This window comes from Neofelis nebulosa, chromosome 12 (genome assembly GCF_028018385.1).
Source record: "Neofelis nebulosa isolate mNeoNeb1 chromosome 12, mNeoNeb1.pri, whole genome shotgun sequence".
Classification (NCBI taxonomy): domain Eukaryota; kingdom Metazoa; phylum Chordata; class Mammalia; order Carnivora; family Felidae; genus Neofelis; species Neofelis nebulosa.
In genome coordinates, this window is record NC_080793.1 from 38,383,022 (window position 1) to 38,404,020 (window position 20,999).

At 51.0% G+C, this 20,999-nt stretch overlaps 2 protein-coding genes across 7 annotated transcripts; both read left to right on the forward strand.

The window, feature by feature from the left end:
- Window positions 1–66: 66 nt before the first annotated feature.
- Window positions 67–14,574, forward strand: ARID3C (AT-rich interaction domain 3C). 2 transcript variants are annotated; one of them, XM_058695055.1, is made up of 8 exons: window positions 67–6,903; window positions 7,758–8,144; window positions 9,988–10,060; window positions 11,910–12,093; window positions 12,239–12,522; window positions 13,090–13,272; window positions 13,504–13,593; window positions 14,054–14,574. In XM_058695055.1, exons 1-8 carry the CDS (start codon window positions 6,547–6,549, stop codon window positions 14,152–14,154), a joined length of 1,659 nt encoding a protein of 552 aa, XP_058551038.1. In that variant the 5' UTR covers window positions 67–6,546; the 3' UTR covers window positions 14,155–14,574. The 2 variants fall into 2 exon arrangements, with proteins under 2 accessions (XP_058551038.1, XP_058551037.1); XM_058695054.1 differs by lacking the exon at window positions 13,504–13,593.
- A 561-nt stretch (window positions 14,575–15,135) lies between these two features.
- DCTN3 (dynactin subunit 3) lies at window positions 15,136–20,958 on the forward strand. 5 transcript variants are annotated; one of them, XM_058695064.1, is made up of 8 exons: window positions 15,136–15,290; window positions 16,780–16,864; window positions 17,562–17,648; window positions 18,651–18,746; window positions 18,897–18,949; window positions 19,720–19,778; window positions 20,395–20,454; window positions 20,644–20,958. In XM_058695064.1, the coding sequence occupies exons 1-8, from the start codon at window positions 15,195–15,197 to the stop codon at window positions 20,696–20,698; spliced, it is 591 nt and encodes a 196-aa protein (XP_058551047.1). In that variant the 5' UTR covers window positions 15,136–15,194; the 3' UTR covers window positions 20,699–20,958. The 5 variants fall into 5 exon arrangements, with proteins under 5 accessions (XP_058551047.1, XP_058551048.1, XP_058551049.1 ...); XM_058695065.1 differs by having other exon boundaries at window positions 15,137–15,290; window positions 18,651–18,734; XM_058695066.1 differs by lacking the exon at window positions 18,897–18,949 and having other exon boundaries at window positions 15,138–15,290.
- Window positions 20,959–20,999: the final 41 nt, after the last annotated feature.

Sequence of the window (20,999 nt, forward strand, 5' to 3'; positions counted from 1 at the left end):
TAAGATGGTGTGGGTCTTGGTCTTGCCTTCTGCCGGTGCCATTCTGAAAATAGTCCTGGAGTCCGATCCTGGGTGGCCACGGGGTGGCAGTGTATACCCACTTTTGGGCTAATGGAGGCACGATAATCATTTTTGTCTTTCCAGTATATCCTGTCTACCCCCACCCAGAGTAGAAAGTCTTAACTTCTCCAGGACACCTGACTTGTAGAGGCCCCCAGGGGTAGAGAGCAGACATACCCCCTGGTGGTGTCTGAGGTGGGTGAGGCAAAAGAGGTGTGTAAGGTACACTCATCCCAGGGACTCTGCATTTGCCTTCTTAAATTTTGTGCTTTGACACCTCACCTACCTCACCTTCTCTGAGGTTGAGTAAGATCCAGGCCACTCTCACTTCTTAGGCCTCCTGCTATATCAAAAGTGGAAGGAACATGGTTATAAAAATTGTAGATTCTAAAAACTCAAATTTCTAGTGAACGAAATACAGAAGACTACATGTACGGCCATTTGGAAACAACATCAAAAGTTTATAAATTTCTGGGGTGCCTGAGTGGCTCAGTCGGCTGAGGGTTGAGTGTCTGACTTCAGCTCAGGTCACGATCTCACAGTTCGTGAGTTCGAGCCCCGCATCAGGCTCTGGGCTGATAGCCCAGAACCTAGATTCTGCTTCGGATTCTGTGTTTCCCTCTGTCTGCCCCTCCGTTGCTTGCACTCTGTCTCTTGCATTGTCTCAAAAATAAATAAACGTTAAAAAAATTTGTTTTTAAGTTTATAAATTTCTTACTCTGAGTGCATGTGAGGCCCAGGCAAGATGACCATTCCAACACCCCATTCGCACCATCATGTTGGCCATGACAGAATTTGGCCGAGGCCTCGACAACAATGCAAAGCCAAACCTCCAAGGATTTCTCCCACCCTGTAATCCAGTTCTCCCTCTATGCTCAGAGCCCACATCTATCAGAAATGCCCTGGAAGCTTCCCTTATAATCTCCCCCTTCCCTTCCACATAAGACTCTGCTTCCAGGCTCCTCCCTGTCTCAGCTACTAGGTCCAGTGGCTATTTCTTAACTTTCATTTGAAACACTCTTAAAACACTTTTGGCTCCTAGGACACTACTCTTCCTAAAATTGCCTCCTTTGCTTGATCTTTCTTATCTCCAGCCTTTGACTTCCCAAGATTTAATTCTCAAACTTCTCTGTCTATACCCTTCCCAGGAGTTCTTAACCATTCATGACTTTATTTTTTTTTTTAATTTTTTTAACATTTTATTTATTTTTGAGACAGAGAGAGACAGAGCATGAACGGGGGAGGGGCAGAGAGAGAGGGAGACACAGAATCGGAAGCAGGCTCCAGGCTCTGAGCCACCAGCCCAGAGCCCGATGCAGGGCTCGAACTCACGGACCGCGAGATCGTGACCTGAGCTGAAGTCGGACGCTTAACCGACTGAGCCACCCAGGCACCCCCATTCATGACTTTAAATACCATCTGTGTGCCTTTTTTGAAAGTAGTTTTATTGAGGGGTACCTGGGTGGCTCAGTTGGTTAGCATCTGACTTCAGCTCGGGTCATGATCTCAACAGTTGATGGGTTTGAGCCTCACATCCGGCTCTCTGCTGTCAGCCTGGAGCCTGGATTCTGAGTCTCCCTATTTTTCTGCCCCTGCCCTGCTCATGCTCTGTCTTTCTCTGTCCCTCAATAATAAAAAAGTTTTATTGAAATATAGTTAGTATAACATTAAGTTACTTAAAGGTGTACAATATAATGATTTGATCTATGTATGGTGAAATGATTACCACAATAAGTTAACATCCATCACTTCACATAGTTACAGATTCTTTTTTTCTTGAGATGAGAACTTTAAAGATCTCTCTTAACAACTTTCCAATGTACAATATAGTATTTAATGTACTAATATACTACTAATATAGTATAAGAGCACTAAGCTTCACATTACATCCCCAGGACTTATTTATAACTGGAAGTTTATGCCCCTTGGCCACCTTTCTCATTCCTCCATTCCACCTCTACCTGCCCATACCCCCTGCCTCTGGCAACTCTTAATCTGTTCTCTGTTTCTATGAGTTTGGGGTTTTTTTAGATTTCACATATAAGTGAGAACATAACAGTATTTTGTCTTCATCTTGACTTGCTTCACTTAGCATAATGCCCACAAGATGAATGGATTAAAAAAAAAAAGTACGTACATGTGCTGGGATATCATGCAACCATAAAAAAGGAAACCCTACCACTTACAACAACATGGATGGACCTCAAGGACCATCTGTACATCTTGAATCCTGGTTTGTTTGTTTGTTTTTTTAGCTTTTTAATGTTTATTTATTTTGAGAGAGAGAGACAGACAGCGAGCAAGGGAGGGGCAGAAAGAAAGGGAGACACAGAATCTGAAGCAGGCTTCAGGCTCTGAGCTGTCAGTACAGGGCCCGATGTGGGGCTCAAACTCACAAACTGTGAGATCATGACCCGAGCCAAAGTCGGACACTCAACCGACTGAGCCACCCAGGCACCCCTTGACTCCTAGTTTTTTATCTTAGCCTAAACCTTTCAGCACCAGATTCAGATATCTGACTGCCTCCCTCTCCCCTGTCTAATTGGCATCTCAAACTTAAAATGGCCACGCAAACTGATTTCTCTCCCAAACCAACACATCTTACAGTCTTTACTGTCTGAGTTAAAGGTACCTACATTTACTCAGCTGCCAAAAACCTTGGAGTCATCATAGATACCTTTCTTTTTTTGAGATTTTATTTTTAAGTAAAAGTACACCAGCCAGGCTCCCCATCTTGGATATCTTTCATTCTCACATCGAGAGAATGAGAATGAGAATCCAAGCCATCAACAGATCCTGTCAGTTTTATCTTAAAAACATATCCAGAATCTACCTATGTCTTAACACTTCCATTGGTACCACCTGGTCCAAGCCATCATCGCTTGCCTGGATTACTGCAATAGCCTCCTAATTGATCTTTGTGCTTATATCCTGTGTGGAGGATTCTCTACACAGTAGCCAGAGTCAAGACTACTTTCTGCTCAGACATTTCTTTGTTGTGTTGTTTTGTTTTGTTTCCTTTGCTCAGACGTTTTCAATGGTTTCCATCTCATTTAGTCCTTTCACTGCCTCCAGGAACCTACTCCCAAGGCCCATGTTACCTATGGACCAAACATCCAACCATTTACCCCAGCCACCCTAATTTAGCTCAGTGGCTTCCTTGCTTTCCTTCTGACACATCAAGCAAACTTCCATCTCAGGATGTTCGTACCTGCTATTCTGGCTGCAGAGCTCTTCCCTAGGTATTCCTATGGCTCTCTTCCTCCCCTCCTTCAATTCTTGCTTCTTCCCCTAACATTTCTGTAATAGCAGCCTCTCTCTCTCTCTCTCTCTCTCTCTGTCTGTCTCTCTCTCTCTCTCTGTGTGTGTGTGTGTGTAGGTAGGTTCCATGCCCAATGTGGGGATCAAATTCACAACCCTGAGATCAAGAGTCACATTCTCTACCAACTGAACCAGCCAGCCACACCCACTCCTTCTGTGGTGGTTTTAAAATAACTCCATAAAATTTTTGATAATCCTTGGGATGCCTGGGTGGCCCAGTCAGTTAAGTGTCCAGCTCTTGATAAGGGCTCAGGTCATGATCTCGTGACCTAACAGCGCAGAGCCCACTTGGGATTCCCTCTCTCCCTCTCCCTCTGCCCCTCCCCTCACTTGCTCTCTCTTTAAATAAATAAATAAACATTTTTTTAATTTAAAAAAAAGTATATATCTCCCTTAAGAAGTGAAGACTAATTCCCTTCCCCTTGAATGTGGGTTGGATATTCATGTAATTTTAACAAATACATGGCAGAAGTGACTATGTAATTTCTAAGACTAGACCAAAAAAGCATTGCTGCCTCCTTTGGTCTCTCTTGGGTCACTCTCTGTGGGAGAAACCAACTGCCATGTAGGGAGGACCCTGAGGCAGGAGATCCTTTCCTATGGAGAGGTCCACCTGGGGAGAACAGCCTCCTACCAACAGCCATGTGAGTGAGTCATCTTGGAAGTGGATCCTCCAGTCCCAGTCAAGCCTTCATGTGACTGTAGCTACAGCCAACATTTATACTACAACCTCATGAGAGGCAGTGAGCCAGAACCATCCAACTAAGCCACTATCAAATTCCTGATCCACAGAATTGTGTGAAAATAAATGTTGTTTTAAGCTTGCTAAGTTTGAGTGTAATTTATTATGAATACATAACATACATCCATCTCTTTCTATTCCCCTCAACCCAGATTTATTTTTCCCCATTTTAATTATCACCATCTGATACATTATGTATTTCCCCACTGGAATTATACCATTATAATAAAGACTTTGTTTTATTTACTCCTATTTCCAACAATGTCTTGCACAAAGTAGCTGCTTGGTAAATATATGTTGGATCAATGGAGATCTAGATCTGTCTTTGTCTCTGTGAGGTATAGAATCAGATGGGAGCTAAGTGAGGGTATGAGAGACATCCTTTCTTCTTCACAGATGAAGAGAGAGATAAACCAGGTCCCAGTAAAGCTTCTTGCTTCCCCTCAACCCTTCCCAGTTGTAACCCTCCTGGTCTGGACCCCCAAGATAGGTTTACTATGCTTGACTAATGATTGATTCCTTTCTTTGGGTGAAGCTGCTCAGTCCCTTACCCCTCTCCTCCTCTGCCCCTTGTGAAGCAATCTCCAAAACTCCCAGAACTAGAATTTCTCCAAGCCAGTTCCTACCTTTCCAAGAAGAATCTTACCATCTATCTCTATCCAGGCACCTCCTGTTCTCTGAGCACTGAAGGGGAAATGGGTGTATGGGGAGCAAGCTGGCCATATGAGTTCTGCAAAGCTCTACTCTCTGCCAGGAGCCCCTAGGGCATGTTTGCCATGGCGTATTCAGATTCTCCCCTCTAGGCCCAGAGGAAGGGGCTTGATGCTTTCCAGGAGTATTCACACCACCCAAAGCCACTGGAGAGGGAGCATCAGTACTGAGGACAGTTGGATGACCAAGGCTTCTTGGGGGGTTGGGGTCTGACTGGCTGTCAGGTCTGAAATCTGAGCAGAACACTGGAGTGAGCCAAAGTTATGAGCAGCACTGAGCTTCAGTATGGCCAGAGATGGGCCAAAGAGAACAAGGACTTAGTGCCACAGTGGAATGTGGGTCAGGGACAAGTGTGGAGGATAGAGACAAGGAACGCAGAGGGGTGGGGCTCCTGGGTGGCTCAGTTGGTTTAGCGTCTGACCCTTGATTTTGGCTCAGGTCATGATCTCAAGGTTTGTGGGATCAAGCCCCAAGTTGGGCTCTGTGCTGACAGTGCAGAGCCTGCTTGGGATTCTTTCTCTCCCCTCTCTCTGCCCCTCCCCTGCTCTCTTGCTCTCTCTCTTCCTCTCAAAATGAATAAAAATAAACTTAAAACAAAAAAAAATTTTTTTTAACTTAAAAAAAAAAAAGAGCAGAGGGGTGTCACCTACCACAAGAATCTGGTGAGAAGAGCTAGTGGTCCAGGCCGGGGCAAGCTGGGTCTGAGAGGAGGGGACTGACTGGGGGAGGAGAAAGTAGGCAAAAGTCACACCTGAATTTCTGCCTCCTAGAGGAATCTTGGCCCTGGGAACAGTGCACCTCACTAAGTATGAGGTCAGGAGATGGCCCCTGGTACTGGGTGTGATATAGCCGAGTTTCATACTCATGCCAGGTGTCACCCAGACAGATATGGGTTGTTTTGTTCATTCATTTGGTAGGTCCACCCCCTTGGGCACAGGAAGCAACTGAGGAATGTATGAGGGTTCCTATGAGGAATGGGGTCCAGGCTGCTGAGAGAAGAAATTGTGGCCTGCTACTCAGGACAGTGGCAAAAGAAAATAAGAAATAAGAAATATGCATCTGGGGGATAACTAGAGTTAGGGTGGACCTGGAGTAGTTGGCTGAGGGGTCTAGAGATACAGACTGGAGTCACACACACAGGGTTGAGGATGTGCAAAATTCTAATCACTGTTGAAATGTGGTATGAGTACCAGAGGTTCATAATACTATTCACCATTCTTGTGTATATGTTTGAAAATTTCCATAATAGAAGGTCACAAGAGATTAAAAAGAAAAAAGTGTGACCATGTATCTGCATGTGGTATGTGTGTACCCTGCCATGGATGTGGACTCAGTTCAGAGACCTCTGAGTGCCAGAGTGCAGACATGTGAGTCCACCACCATGGGCACGTATTGCACAAACTGCAACCTCCCTGCGGTTGAGGACAGCACTTGTGCAGGGCAGGGGGAGAAGCATTTGCTCTGTGCAGACCCTCCATATTCATCTCAGTATCTTGCAGAGTGATTCCCCTTTCATGATCACAACCTGCCCAGGCCATTGGCGCTGTAGTGTCTATGTTACCAAGTATGTGAGACAGGGCAGCTGTGTGCCCGAACTTGTGACAGTATGTGTTGGTGTGTGAACACGGCTGTTCGTGTGTGAATGCCAGGCACTGAGTGTGGATGTGGGGGGCACGACTTGTGGGTGTGGCGGGGCCCTGGTCCAGAGTCCAATGGTGTTAGACTCCTCACTCTCCTTCGAACGATTCCTGGCAGCTCTCCAGCGCCCCCTCCTCCCGTTCTGGCAGTGTGGAGGGGGAACACCTGTTGGGGGGCTGGGAGCGGCAGAGCCCCGGGGGGCCTCTCCCCCCGCGCCCCCGCCCGCCCTGCCCCTCTCCGGTCCCGCCCCCGCGGCCGCCACCAGCAGAGCGGCGCGTGAGCGCACCGCGGCCAGAAGAGCGCACCGCTGCGGGAGCGCACGGCAGGGGACCCCGCGCAGGGAGCAGAGCCGAGGTAGGGGCTGCCCGAGAGGCGGGCAGAGCAGAGGGAACGCCGTGGAGACGCCGGGGGCACCGGGGCGCGCCAGGCTGGTGAGTGCGGCCGCGGGCCGTGGGGAGCCAGAGAGCGGGCGTCAAGACCCAGCGGTCCTCAGCCCGCCCGGTCCGGGGCTCTGCCCCCCGCCACCCTCTGTCCTCGCGGCCCCTCAGTGCTAGCCCTCTGCGTTCTCTGCCCCGTCTCTCCGTCTGTTTTTCCCTGCCTCAGTCTCTGTCTCCCTCTATTTGCTGTCTCGCCTTGTTTCTTTCTAATCTCTCTTCTCTCTTCAGTCTCTGTCTCCTGCTGCGTCGGTCTTTCCCCCTCTCTCTCAACCACTGTCTCACTGTTTGTCTCTCTCCATCTCTGTCCCTGTCTCTCTCTCTGGACTACCTGTCACTCAGGTCTTGATATTTATCTCTTACTCCTCTCTCTGTCTCTTACCTTCCCTATCTACCCAATATCTCTATCAATCTCATCTCTCCCCACCTCTGTCTCTCTGTTCTTATCTCTGCCTGATTATCTCTGTCTGTCCCCACCTGTCTCTCATTGTCTCTCTGTCCCATCTCCATTTCTGTTCCCGTATCTCTCCTATCATTGTCTCTCTTTCTGATCTCGCTTGCTCACTCTCGCTCTCTCCTCTCCTGTCCTCTCTGTTTCTTGGTCCTTGTCACCCTCTCTGATCTGCTCAGTCTTTACCTGTCCTCTGTCAATATCCATTTCTGTTTCTTTCGGTCTGGTCTCTTGTCTCTCCTGCTGTTTCTACCTATGTCTCTGTCAATGTCTGGGAAATCTATCTTTTTGCCTTTTTTCCTATGGCCCCCTGCACTTCCTTGAATCAGTGACCACCTCCTCTTGTGCTGGGGGTTGTGGGGGCAGCAGGGCCCAACACTCATAATTCCCACCCCCACAGGCGGCCCTTTCCTCGGGGCCCCGCCTGGTGCCAGCCCCCCCACCAGCGGGGGGACTGCGCCTGGAAGCTGTAATGGAGGCCCTGCAGAGGCAGCAGGCAGCCCGACTGGCCCAAGGGGTGGGGCCATTGGCCCCTCAACGCCCATTGCCACCACCACTACCTCCCTTGCCTGGCCCTCGGACCCTGCAGGCCCCTGAAGGGGCCTTGGGGGAGGTTGGGACTGAAGAAGAGGAGGATGCGGAAGAGGATGAGGAAGGGGAGGAAGCCGGGGCAGAGGAGGAGGCAGCCGAGGAGAGCCGTCCAGGGACCCGGGGCCCCAGCTCACCTTCAAGTCAACCCCCTGGACCTCATCCCCATGAATGGACCTACGAGGAACAGTTCAAGCAGGTAGGACCCCCTACATGTCTGCCCCCCTCCCCTTCCTCCTCTCTGGGCAAAAGCAAAGCCAGGTGATTCGTAGCCCATCCACCCCCACTGCCCTCTGCAGGATGGAAAAACAGAGACACGGAGACCTGGAGAGAGACAGTCGGAGGACTGAAAGATAGATAGTGACAGGGAAGCAGAAAGAAACCTCCAGAGACATGGAAAGAAGTGCATAGACACACACTGAAAGGTGTAGGAGATGCCCAGAAATGTGGAGGCATGACAGACTGGAGGCTTTTGGTGAGGCTAGAAGGGAAAGTGGGGGGGGTGTAGGAGCTTCAAGAATTCTTTTCAGGGAATGGGATCTGGGGAATGGGGATTCCAGTGCCAGCACCATCTTACCCTACCTTCTCACACATCAAGTAACAAGGTCATATTCCAGCAACCGGTGGGGGTTTCCTGGGCTGCATATTTCTGTCTCTGGAAGCAGGATGGAGGTTGCCACTCCTTTCGCAAGCTGATACCCTCATCTCTTCCCTGTCACATTGCCTCCATCCAAATCCTCTCCCTGGCCTGAGTTGTGTGGGTGACAGTTCCTAGCCTGTGATGGCCACACTATAGCCGCAGTGTGACTAAAGGGCTCCTGTACAGATGGGAGTGACAAGATCTTACTCTGAGAGCTTTAATTTGAGGTTCTTCCTCTCTGTGGAACCCATCTGGATGTTATTCTAAGGCACTACTTCAGGCTGTCACTATGAATGTATTATAAAGGGCTCTGACTCCAGGTGTGCTATTCTGGTGATATTACTCGGAGGATGTTGGTCTTGGGGACTTTTCCCAAAAGTGTTAATTTGCGGCTAGTACTCTGTGGCATTAATGTAAAACTTGGAGTGTTACTCGGTGCTCTGTTGCTCTAGTGACTGTTTCTTTTGGGTATAATTCTGGGGATTATTACTTGGGAGAGCATATGTATTACTTTTGGGGATCCATCTAAGACTTTGGGCTTAGTTCTTCTGGGAAGTATAGGTCTAAAGTGGATCTCTGGGTTTTGTTTTTTTGTTTGTTTTTAATTCTGAGAGTTCTTAGTGGGGAATGGAGTGTTACCTATTGGTATTACTCAGGGACTGTTATTCTGGGTAAATGACTATTACTCCAGGGCTTGTTTCTGCTGGATGGTATTTGGGAGGTGATACTGGAGATGGGGCTCCAGGTGACTGGGATGACCTCTGGGTCTTTCAAGTTCTGACCCTGCAGGTCCTGGGCGGTGTAGGGCCATTACCTCTGTGGCAGCTTCTGTAGTGGGTAGGTCACTGCCCCTGGAAACAGACCAGAAGTGGGGCTGAGGGGCCCCAGGTGTCAATCCAAGAGATTCCGAGCATCTACTCTGCCTGAACAATGGGTTAGAGGCATCTCAGTCCCTCATCCCCAGCCATGGCACACAGAGATGTGAAAAGGAAGAAGCCCTTGCAAGAATAAACAAGCGTGAATGAGCAAGCACCTCAGAGACATCTGTCAGCTTCCTCAGTATAGAACACAGTCCCAGCCTGACTTCCTTCCTGGGGATCTTTGCATGCCCTGGAAGGCAGGCTAAGCCTCCTAAGCTACCTTTAGTCCACTATTCCCCAGAGGGATGGTTTGAGCTTCCCAGGGCACCCCTGGCCAGTGGATCTCCGGTCTCTGTGTGTGTTAGGAAAAAGGGCCCCTCCCTGCGCCCAGGGGGAGAGAGTCTAATGCCAGGGAGTCCACATTTCAGACCCTACTCACCCCTTTAGCTGAGAACCCTTATTCAGGATTTAACCTGAGTTGGGGTCCCAGGGGGAGGGGGGGAAGTCAGTGGAGCTGAAAAATGACCTCAGTCCTTCCCCAGCTGTACGAGCTTGATGCAGACCCCAAGAGGAAGGAATTTCTGGATGACCTGTTTAGCTTCATGCAGAAGAGGGGTGAGTGGGTTGATGTAAGGGAAGGACCCCCACCTACCAGTTTTGAGGAAGGGAGACCCCAGGGTTTAGTCCCCAGGTTGGCTCCTCTCTGCAGAGGCCTGAGCTTGGCAACACCTAGCCTTTGGGCCCTCGATAGCGTCTTTAACCTCTGACCCTGCCCCCCTCCTCCACCCAGGGATTAATTAGTGGCCAGCCCACTGGCAGGTTAATGAGTGTGGGATCAATTGGGAGGGTGGGAGGGGAAATGGTTGGGGGCTGGCCTGGGGGGTTCCCAGGATTGGGGGGTTGGGAATGCCTTGTTCCTCTTTCAGTGGCCCTTCGTCCAGCCTTGTCTCTCCTCAGTTTCCCCTTGCTTCAGGCAAGGGACATCCAATATGCTCTACAGCAGAAAGGACTGGGATTAGACTGAAGGAAGGACTTCTAAAGGGTAGGCTGGGGGCCATGTGAGTTGGGGTTGTGGAGGAGGAGGAATTCCTTTCCAGGAATCTCAGAGATAGAAGAAAATGCAAGGGTCCAGGAGGAGATCAGGGTGGGCGGCAGTCCATCACTTAGGCTTCTCCCCAGATTCATGGGTCCAAAGACTGACTCATTATCTCTCTCTACAAAGCTAATTAACTCACTTGGAGCTTGGCCTGATAAGCCACTAATTAACTGGCTGCACTGCACCCCCCTCCCTTAGTGCAGCTGCTGGTCAAAGTCCCTCAGCTCCCACCACAGGCCCAGCACCCCTTTTGGGATCCTTTCTAACCAGGGACCCTCAGTGGGGTCCCAGGTCTTTTTGGTCCCCAAGGAGGCCCAGTCATTCTGGCCCCAGTGTCCCCTCCCTGACCCTCCCTGGGAGGTCTCCCTTCCACTGGGGAAAGTGGGGTAGAGTGGTCTGAGCAGATCCCAGCATTCCCTCCATCACCCTCAGGACGGGAGCTCTGCCTCCCTCTGGTCCTTGCCTCCCTCTGCTCCCTCTGCGGGAGGGGGAGGGTGCGGGGGGGCGGGGGGGGGAGGAGGTCCCGTGGGACCGATAATTTCCCCACATTAATCAGGCCGCAGCTAATTGTTCGGGTCCAAAGGAGGCGGCGGAAGGGGACGGGATCGGTAAAGAATTAACTGGGGCCCATCGCTCAGAGCAGACAGGCCCCTTTGTCAGGACTGGCCGGCGGGGGCGGCGCGAGCTACGGAGTTGGCGAGCCGGAGTTGGCGAGCCGAGGCGGGGGCTGCTGCTTCTCCCATCCGCCACTTCCGCCATCCCCCAGTCTCTGGCAGCCACCCCGGGGCCGCTGCTTAGGGGAGTTCAGCTCTTCAGCACTGTCAGGAAGTCCTTACTACGGTCTACCCTAGGGGTTGGCAAACTAAAGCCGGCTGGCCAAATCTAGCCGCCTGAGAGATAAGCATGGTTTTTACATTTTTAAATAGTGAAAAAAATTAAAAGACGAATAACATTTCAGAACGTGTGAATTCGAATTTCAGAGGCTGTAAATAAAGTTTTTATTGGAACACAGCCGGGCCCATTCCTTTAAATATCCTCCATAGCTGCTTTCAAGCTACAATGGCAGAGTGGAGTAGTTCTGAAGGGGAGGTTTGGCCCTCAAAATCTGTAATATTTACCGTCTGGACCTTAACAGAAGAAGTTTGCCGACCCCTGATCTAGCTTCCTGTCCTTCCTGCTACAAGCCAGATCTTGGGAGCTCTGTGGGCTCCGCCTGGAATCCCCCTTACCCCTCCCTCCCTCTTCCCTTTTCTCTGAGATCCCGTCCTGTACCCTGGCCTCCAGGCAACCGACTCCTTGAGTCCTTGAGGATGTCCGCAGACAGGGTCTTAGTCCTAGTATTCTGACTCTCTGCCTACCTCTCACCAGGGACGCCAGTGAACCGCGTGCCCATCATGGCGAAGCAGGTGCTGGACCTGTACGCGCTGTTTCGCCTGGTGACAGCCAAAGGCGGCCTGGTGGAAGTCATCAACCGCAAGGTGTGGCGGGAGGTCACGCGCGGCCTCAGCCTGCCCACCACCATCACGTCGGCAGCCTTCACTCTACGCACCCAGTGAGGCCAGGCGCGCGAGCGGAGGGGGCAAGGAGCGGGAAAGGGGTCGCAGGACGTGGAGGGCCCAGGGGCGGGCGTTTCATTGTGGGACTTGATCAGTGGGATCCAGCCTCCCATCTACCCCGCCTCGTCCGTCCGCCCCTAGGTACATGAAGTACCTGTACCCGTACGAGTGCGAGACGCGGGCGCTCAGCTCCCCAGGGGAGCTCCAGGCAGCCATCGACAGCAACCGGCGCGAGGGCCGTCGTCAGGCTTACACCGCCGCCCCGCTCTACGGCTTAGCTGGGCCTACACCTCGGGGTACTCCCGGCCAAGTCTCCGTTCCTGGCCCCGCCCCGCCCACGCCCAGCCCACGCCCTGCCCAGGGCTCCGCCTCCGGCCTGCCTGCTCACGCCTGCGCGCAGCTGAGCCCGAGCCCCATTAAGAAAGGTGTGAGGGGACAGGGTCTGAGATTTGGGTGTCTGTGAGACCTGGGGGTGCGCTGAGATACAGAGAACATTAAAATGTGGGGAGTCTGAAGTCTGAGAGGCATTGAAGTCTGTAGTAAGGACTGACAGGGCACTGAGGTTTGCTGCACGCGAAGGTTTAGGGGTCCTCAGGTTTGAGGGTCAGTGAAACCCTGGAAGGTCTGGGGTACGGGTTACTGCGGTGTGGGCCTGAAGCTCGGGAAAAGGTCCTTTATCTAGAGGAACTCCATTCCACATCTGTCCACCTAGGGCTCCTGTTGGCATGTAGTTTTTGCCTCCTGTGGTCTGTATTATTTAATAACTGAGAGCAAGGAAAGGCCCTAATTGTCTTGGACCAACCTAGACATGTATATATTGGCCCTTTGGGCTCTCCAGCTTCAGAGCCTCAGGCTGAGACTCTGGATGGGAGGGAAAATTGAACTTGGTGCTTGAGCTTGGGTGACTTCCCTTCACCCCAGCCCTAGGGGGAGAACCAAATGCAGAGGCAGAGTTGGTTGGGCCATGGGAGTTGACTGACCTGTTCTTCCAGAGGAAAGCGGAATTCCAACCCCTCGACTGGCACTGCCTGTGGGCCTGGCTTTGGGACCTGCAAGGGAGAAGTTGGCACCAGAGGAGCCCCCAGAGAAGAGGGCTGTGCTGATGGGGCACATGGACCCACCTCGACCTGGAGCTCCCCCTAGTTTCCTGCCCCGTGGCAAGGTTCCCCTGAGGGGTGAGCAGGGGCTTGTTGCTGAGAGGGCTTCGGGCCTATACACTGAGGGAGGACAGACCCATCACCTAATAGGTGTTGGAGGTGGGACAGATAAATCCCTCAATAGACAACTGTGTGATTATAGGTGTGGGGTTGAAGTGGAATGGGGGCTGTCTGTAAGGATGGAGGGGGGAGCTTGAAAGTCTGAAGTCTGATTCTCCAAAATGTGACTCCCCTGTCCCTCCTGGACAGAAGAGCGGCTGGATGGGCCTCTCAATCTGGCAGGCAGTGGTATCAGCAGTATCAACATGGCCCTAGAGATCAACGGGGTGGTCTACACTGGTATGGGTACTGCAGGCTGTCTACACTGGCATGAGGTCAGGGGTATTTGCTCTGGCATGGGGATTTTAGATTTTCTCAGCTAGCATGAGGTTCAGGGATATCCAAACTTGCATGGGTAATGTGGGGTTCATGGGATTGCTACAATGGCATGGGTTAAAGGGTGTCTACAATGGCATGGGGTCTAAGGCATGACCTCTCTGGCATGGATACCATGGGATGTCTGCCTTGTCATGGACCTATGTATCAGTGTAAATATTTCTTGTTTACCTGTTTGAGGGTATCTATATTGCCATAGGAGTCTCTAACTGACCTAAGGAGCTTGTCCACATTGGTTTGTGGCAGGGATATGTGTGTGGTGTTGTAACAATCAGGACACTGACTTTTGTTTTCCTCTTCTGTTTCTGTGCCTACCTCCTCCTGCCTGTGTTTTCCCTCCACCACCTCCTCACCCCTTTATCAGGTGTCCTCTTTGCTCGCCGCCAGCCTGTGCCAGCTTCCCAGGGCCCAACCAACCCTGTACCCCCACTCCCTACAGGGCCACCTTCCAGCACTTCACCCTGAGAACTCCCACTCAGAATTAAGAGTCCCAGCCCCAATGCTGAGTGGGGCCCCCCTCACCTTGATTCTTCTAGGGCACCCAGTCTAGGACCCAGCCCTGGGAGATGACATCCCCACCCCCACCCATCCATGCCCTGTGGACTTGAAGCCAAAGAGTTTTCTTTTGATGTTACATCTACCTCATTGTAAAGGGAGAGCACCTCCTCCCTGGCCAACTCCAGCAGCATCTACCAAAGAGTTCTGCCCTCCCTAACCCCCATCATTTCCTCATGTGCCTCCCTGTGTCAGTGTCATCTCTAGGACCCCACCTCTTCAAATCAGACCTGCTTCTCCTCAGAAGCCAGGTGAAGGGTTAGGTTGGGGTGTTGTGAAGGAGATATCCCTCAGGTCACATCTGAATAATAAAGCTGCAGTCCCTCCCTCTCCAGTGCCTCTTCTTGTTTGGGTCTGGGGGTTGGGAGGAATTATGTGGTATACACAGGTTGTTTTTGGGCCAGGGGTTCTCAAGAGGGGAAGACAGAATAGCAAAGGGCCGTGAAAGTAGAGGGGCTGGGTTTCATGATTCAGACTGCCTGGGTTCAAATCCTGATTCTGCTACTATAGTGCGGAGTGGCCTTGGGCAAGGCATTAGTCGCTTGAACCTTAGAAGACTCCTAAAGATCATGGTATCTCACGGAGTCTCCTACTGATCTATGGGAATGGACCAATCCTGAAATAATAGGTGTATTTATGTCGGCAACCTCGGGGAATAGGGTAGGAAACGTCTCTGGTACCCTTCAATTAGAAGAAGAAAAGTAAAAGTTTGGACAAGCAGGAACTGGAAACTAGGACAGAGCCTGATAGGTAGTCGTTGCCTTGGTAACCAGACAGCTTTTGACACCTTTCGCTGGCCCTGCCGGTCACTTCCGGCACCCGATGGCTGAGTCGTAACGTCACTTCTCGTATTGAGGGATGCCCCCGCGCTCTGATTAGCCAGCCTTCTCTATTTGGCCGGACGTCCCGCCCTCTGCCTGTTCCTCGGCTGAGGTGGGGGCGAGGTAGCTATGGCGGCTGTCAGCGACGTGCAGCGGCTACAGGCCCGTGTGGAGGAGCTGGAGCGCTGGGTGTACGGGTCTGGCGGGCCGCGCGGCTCGCGGAAGGTGAGTGATCTGGGATCCAGTGCTGCCTTTCTGGGGCAGAGCAAGAGCGGCCTACTGGCATGGTCCTCGGGATAGGTGCAACCGCTCCAGCCTCGTCGCCCGCAGCCAGACCTTTGGAATAACAAAGGTTCGAAACCTTTCGGAGCTTATCGGACCCACGGGCTCCATTTCCATGGAGGACACTCAGCGTTATTAGGACCGATTGCGATGGGCTCATTGTAAACTGTGACTAAGACTGCCTCTGTCCTCTCGGGCTGGAGACCTAACACACTTGAAAATCTGACTAACGAGAGTTTCTGTAAGCGCTGAAGTCCACAATGGAAGGGCTGGCATAGAGCCCTGCGTAATCAATTGCTAAATATTGTGCAGAAAGAGGTCCGTGGGACACTGGAGGGCGCAGAGCAAAGGTGGATAAGGAAGGCTCCCGGAATGAGAGATGAGGTCTGAGAGAGCCAGAATTAGAGGGAAGGGATTGGATACCCGGTGGGTTGGTTTTTTTTTTTTTTTTTTTTTTGAGTTTATTTATTTAGAGGCGACAGTGGGGGGGTGGGGGGGGAGGAGGCGGGCCAGAGAGAGAGAGAATTAGAGAATCCCAAGCAGGCTCCCTGCTGTAGGCGTGGGGGTGGGGGGTGGCTGGATTCCACCAACGGTCATACCATGACCTGAACCAAAACCAAGAGTCCCACACCTAACCCACCAAGCCACCAGGGGCCAGAATACCGGGTGTTTAGATATGGATGGAACACTCCTTCACACCAGTGACTGAATTTTGACAACCGTGAACCTTAGTTCTCCTACCCTCTCTCCCCCCCCCCCCCCTTTTTTAATATAGGAAGACCTTTTACTGAAGGTAGAGTGTCAGGCATACCCTGGAGTTAGATGCATCAGAGATAATGATGTCTGTTTGTATACTTCTTACGGAATTGTCACTAGCAGATTGTGCCCCATTTGAGAACTGATTTTTCAAAACATTCTCTCCCTTTGACATCCATGACAAAAATCCTCCTTGTTTTCCTTCTACCTCTGTGGCTGTTGCTGCTTAGTCCCATTTGCCTCCCCATATATTTGACCCTTGAATATTAGCATTCTTCACCCCATATTCTAAAACCTGGGTAAGATCATTCACTTTCATAGCCTCTCCCTCTATTTGATCCTTTAATATGGGAATTCCTTACCTTCTACCCCTAGAGCCTAGGTAGGTTCAGCCAGAGAGGTAGGAACCAGGTTATGCTAATGTCCTATAAACTCTAACATAGTTAATTACCTTCCCAATCAGACTTGAAACTTCCCAGAGACTACATGACTATCTCCCCCTTCACACTGAGGATTCCCAGAAGGTGGGGTTGCATCTCCTTTAAAACAAGAGAAAGGGGCGAACCTATTTTGCTGGGATAAAGAGATTTGGGAGATGAAGGAATGGGGGTTCTTTACCTCTTTCAAGCCTTGGTCAAGCAGCGAACCTTGGAATTAACTTTCAGTCCCCTTGCAGGTGGCTGATGGCCTGGTCAAGGTACAAGTGGCTTTGGGGAACATTGCCAGCAAGAGGGAGAGGGTGAAGATTCTGTACAAAAAGAGTAAGTGATTCCATAGGGTGCCTGCCTTCCCTCCTTCCCATGCCTATGCTTCCTGGGACCTGGCCCTTGCCTTCCAGCCCAGTAGGTCATTGGAGTCACTCTATGGGGACAGAATGTGAAGATATTTCCCTGCTGAAGTGGTGTCATGGGGTGTAATTTCTACTTTGTGGTTAAACTCCAAGCCCATGACAGTGTCATAAGTTATGGGATAAGGGCTCTGCCTCAAAAGTCCTCTGGTGAAGGAGGGAGGAGAGGTATAGTATTTCCACAGGCAAGGTTCAGAGGCAGGAAGGAAATTAGGCACTGAGAACCCAGGCTTGGCTCAGCCATGCCTTTTTGATTATGTCAGAGCCAGCAACCTAAAAATCAGAAAAGGGTCTCACTTGTCTTGGTGGCACTGAGGAGCAAGTGGCCTTCCACTTTTGGTGAAGATAGGTCAGTGGGAATGCTGAGGGTTCCAGGATAGTGGAGGCAATTGTGTTCCCAGCTGTAAAGGCTGAGTTTGGCCAGGAGGTATTCACAGGGGAGAGACAGGGAGGTGGGGCCCAGTGGAAGCCTGCTGATAGATACTGTGGGTGTCATCTCCTCACTCAAGGCTCTCCCCAAAGTTGATCACTAATATCCTTCTAATATCCTTCATAAGACAGATTTCCCACACCCCACCCCTATGCCATTTTCTGTTTTGCTTCTTTTCTAGTTGAAGACTTGATCAAATATCTGGATCCTGAGTACATTGACCGCATTGCCATACCTGATGCCTCTAAGCTGCAGTTTATTTTAGCAGGTAGTGCTGGCCAATCTGTGCACATGCATCTGGGGATTATGGATTATGGGGGAAGTTGGGCATGGAGATGGCTTCCCTGCCAGTCTTCTCATGGATACAGCACTGGAAGCTGCAGTCTAAAATTCTGGCCTGGCTCTTGGCTGAGGCCTGAGGTCATCCTGTGGTCTTCTAGTGAGCATTGGGTATGGTATACTTCTGAGCCAGCTGAGGCCATGGTGCCAGCAACACTGGGAACTACTTCAGTTTTCTAACAGTGGTCTGCCTCTAGGATCTTCCTTCAGAACCTTCCTCACTTCTGCTCACTAGATAAAGGAGCTTCTAGGAAAGGGTGGGAGCAGAGAACATTGCATTTGGGAGAGGTGAGAATATTGGCACGGGTTTCAGCATTTTCCTTTCATGTGAGAAGGCACAGGTGTTTCAGAGTTCTAGGCAGGAACTATTCACCTGGCAATGTCTGCTGCTCAATTTAGTCAATCACTCCATGAGGTAGGGTTTGCCAAGTACCTGTGTTTGTTAATTCATTCAGAAGATGTTTAATGATCATTTTCTGTGATCCAGACCATCCTCAGTGTGAGGCATACAGTGGTGAACCAGAATGCCCCTGAACCATTGCCGCGGCTCAGGTGCCAAGTTCAGGAGATCTTTTCCTATACTAACTCTGGAGTCCAGCCTTTCCTTCCCTCCCTGGCCACTGTCTGCCTGGATTCACTGAGTTTGTTATAGCAGGCTAGAGGAAGAGGCCTTAGAGTTAAAACTTCAAGAAAGGTGGTATTTGGGGAAACCTAGAGGCTCCTTGGGTTCAAGACGGGTCATACCAGAGGCATCTAGGAGAGGTGGGAGCAGAATGGGGGACTGTGCACCTAGAGAAGGGGCAGTGAGCAGAGTAGCTGCCCCATGCTGCAGGACTCAGCCATCTACCCTGTCAGGTCCTCAGTCCCTTGCATGGAAGTAGCAGTGCCCAGGTTTGCCTCACTGCCACTATCTTGTCTGTTTATGTCTCAGAGGAGCAGTTTATCTTATCCCAGATTGCACTCCTGGAACAGGTGGAGGCTTTGGTGCCTATGCTGGACAGCGCTCACATCAAAGGTACCTCTTTAGGTCTGCAGCTCTACCACTCTGCTTGGGGAGGTGGGTGGATGGACAGGACTTCCTGTGCTTCAGGTTCCCTGGGTTCAAGCTAAGTCTGCTCCTTGTCTTTACCTCAACCCTGGGGATACCTGTCATCTGCATTGGGATGAAAGTTGCCAGAGCAGAGAATTCATTTTCAGAACCTCAGGCAGTTTGGGCCTAAGGACACTAGTGTAAGTCCAGCAGCTCCCAACTCTGAGTATTCCTTTTACCTTCTACCTCACCCCTCAGCATCTGTCCTTTAGGCTGCTACATAGCCCAGATTTTACTATAAGAGTTCCTGCCAGGTGTGTGAATGTGTATAAATTCTTCCTGCCGCACTGTTGAGAACAGTCCCTGGGCCTGAGTTTTGACAAACAGACAGTGACTTTAATTGAATCCAGATATCCATCTTGTCTGTCTCTGGAGGTATTTTTTCCTGTTCCCCCTCCCTACCCCTGATCAGCTATCTGCTGAGCATTTGACAACCTTAAGCTATAGGCTCAGCATGGTGGCCAGGGCTCTGAGTGTTGGATTCTAGGTGTCCAGCTTAGGAACCTTGCATTCATCCTCAGCCCACCTTCAGGCTCCCTCTTCTAGGCAGACCTGGACCCACTGGACTGAGAGCAAAGGAACAGATCCCATAACAGGCAAAGCTGTCTTTACCTCACCCTGCTTACAGCATTGGGGTGGGGGTATGGGGCAACTCTGGGGACCCCAAGGTTTATTTTCTCCTAGGGCCCTGTATCCCCACCCCGCCCCCCACCCCTGCCTTGGGTCCGAGAGTAAGACTGGGATGGGCAGGGAGCCACACCACCACCTTTAGCTGCAGTGGTCGATGAAGCCTGGCGTTTGCTTAGCTTCTCCACTCAATACTCTAATCCTGCTGAAGACCTAATAGACTATTGAACAGCCCCGGGGGAAGGCACAAGCATCATCGGGCAGTATGCGTTGTGTTTTACAGCCGTTCCTGAGCATGCCACCCGCCTGCAGCGCTTGGCCCAGATCCACATCCAGCAGCAGGTATGGGAGGGGAGAGGACTGGAAGAGAAAGACGTGGCGAGGCTCCTAGTCCCCACCGCTGCCGCCTGGGCAAGCAGCCTCAGGCTACCCTGATGTCAGCTCCAGGGGAAACCTGAGGGTTTATCCTTTTATCTTCCTCGGCTTTAGAGAGGGAAAGGGACTTGCTTGGCCACATCGGGATCTCTTGACTCTCCGAGTAGGACTATTCTGAGATACCAGAAGATTGATGATGGGAAGTACCCAAGAATTTCTGGGGATGGTGTGTCCTTGACTATGGGTGGAGGAGCTGTTTTTTGGTGTTTTGTTTTGTTTTGTTTTGTTTTGTTTTGCCATTCCCAGGCCCCAAAGTTTAAAGAGGGTTCAAATATAGGGGGCAGGGGAGGAGGACACATACTAGCAGGAGTGTTTCCTTAAATGTGTGGTTCACTCCCCCTTAGGACTGCTGTTAGGGTACCCATCCTGGAGCCCCATTAGAAATTTCCTCCTTTTGACTCTGGGGTGAAACACTACCTTTTCTAGGCTTTATGGGCTGTGAAGGTCCCTGACGAGGCAGGGAAGTTAATGGGAAGTGGGGGCTTTATCCAACCCCTTTCTCTGCCATATGTTGTCCCCGTAGGACCAGTGTGTGGAGATCACTGAGGAGTCCAAGGCTCTCCTGGAGGAATACAACAAAACTGTATCCTTTCTGCTCAGCCAGGCCCCTGAGGAATGTTGTCCAAAGCCCTGTCCTTTTGTTCCATCTCCATCTCTGTCTCTTTCATCCCATCCCAGTCAACCTGTTTCCCTCCTCCCCTACCCTTTGGCAAATGCAAAATCTCTCCAGTCCCTCACTCAGGCTCCTGTTCTCACCTTGACCTGCCACCAGACAATTCTTCTCTCCAAACAATTTGTGCAGTGGGATGAGCTACTTTGCCAGCTAGAGGCCGCCAAGCAAGTGAAGCCAGCAGAGGAGTGATGGTTGCTCCCCATCCCAGGGTGGGCCAGGACAGCCAGGTTCCAGGGCCCTGTGTTAACCTGCCTTTGTAATAGGGCAGAGGCAGGTCTGTATTTATTGGATTCACAGCCTACTTGTCTGTATTCAGGGGCTCTGAGATCAGAGGTCTGGCTACTTGAGATTTGCTATTTGCACCCACTCCCCACATCAGTGTCCTATTCCAGTGACAATAAACTATAGAAATCACTGGAGCAGTGTGCCAACTTCCTGGTCTAGGATGGGAGTGG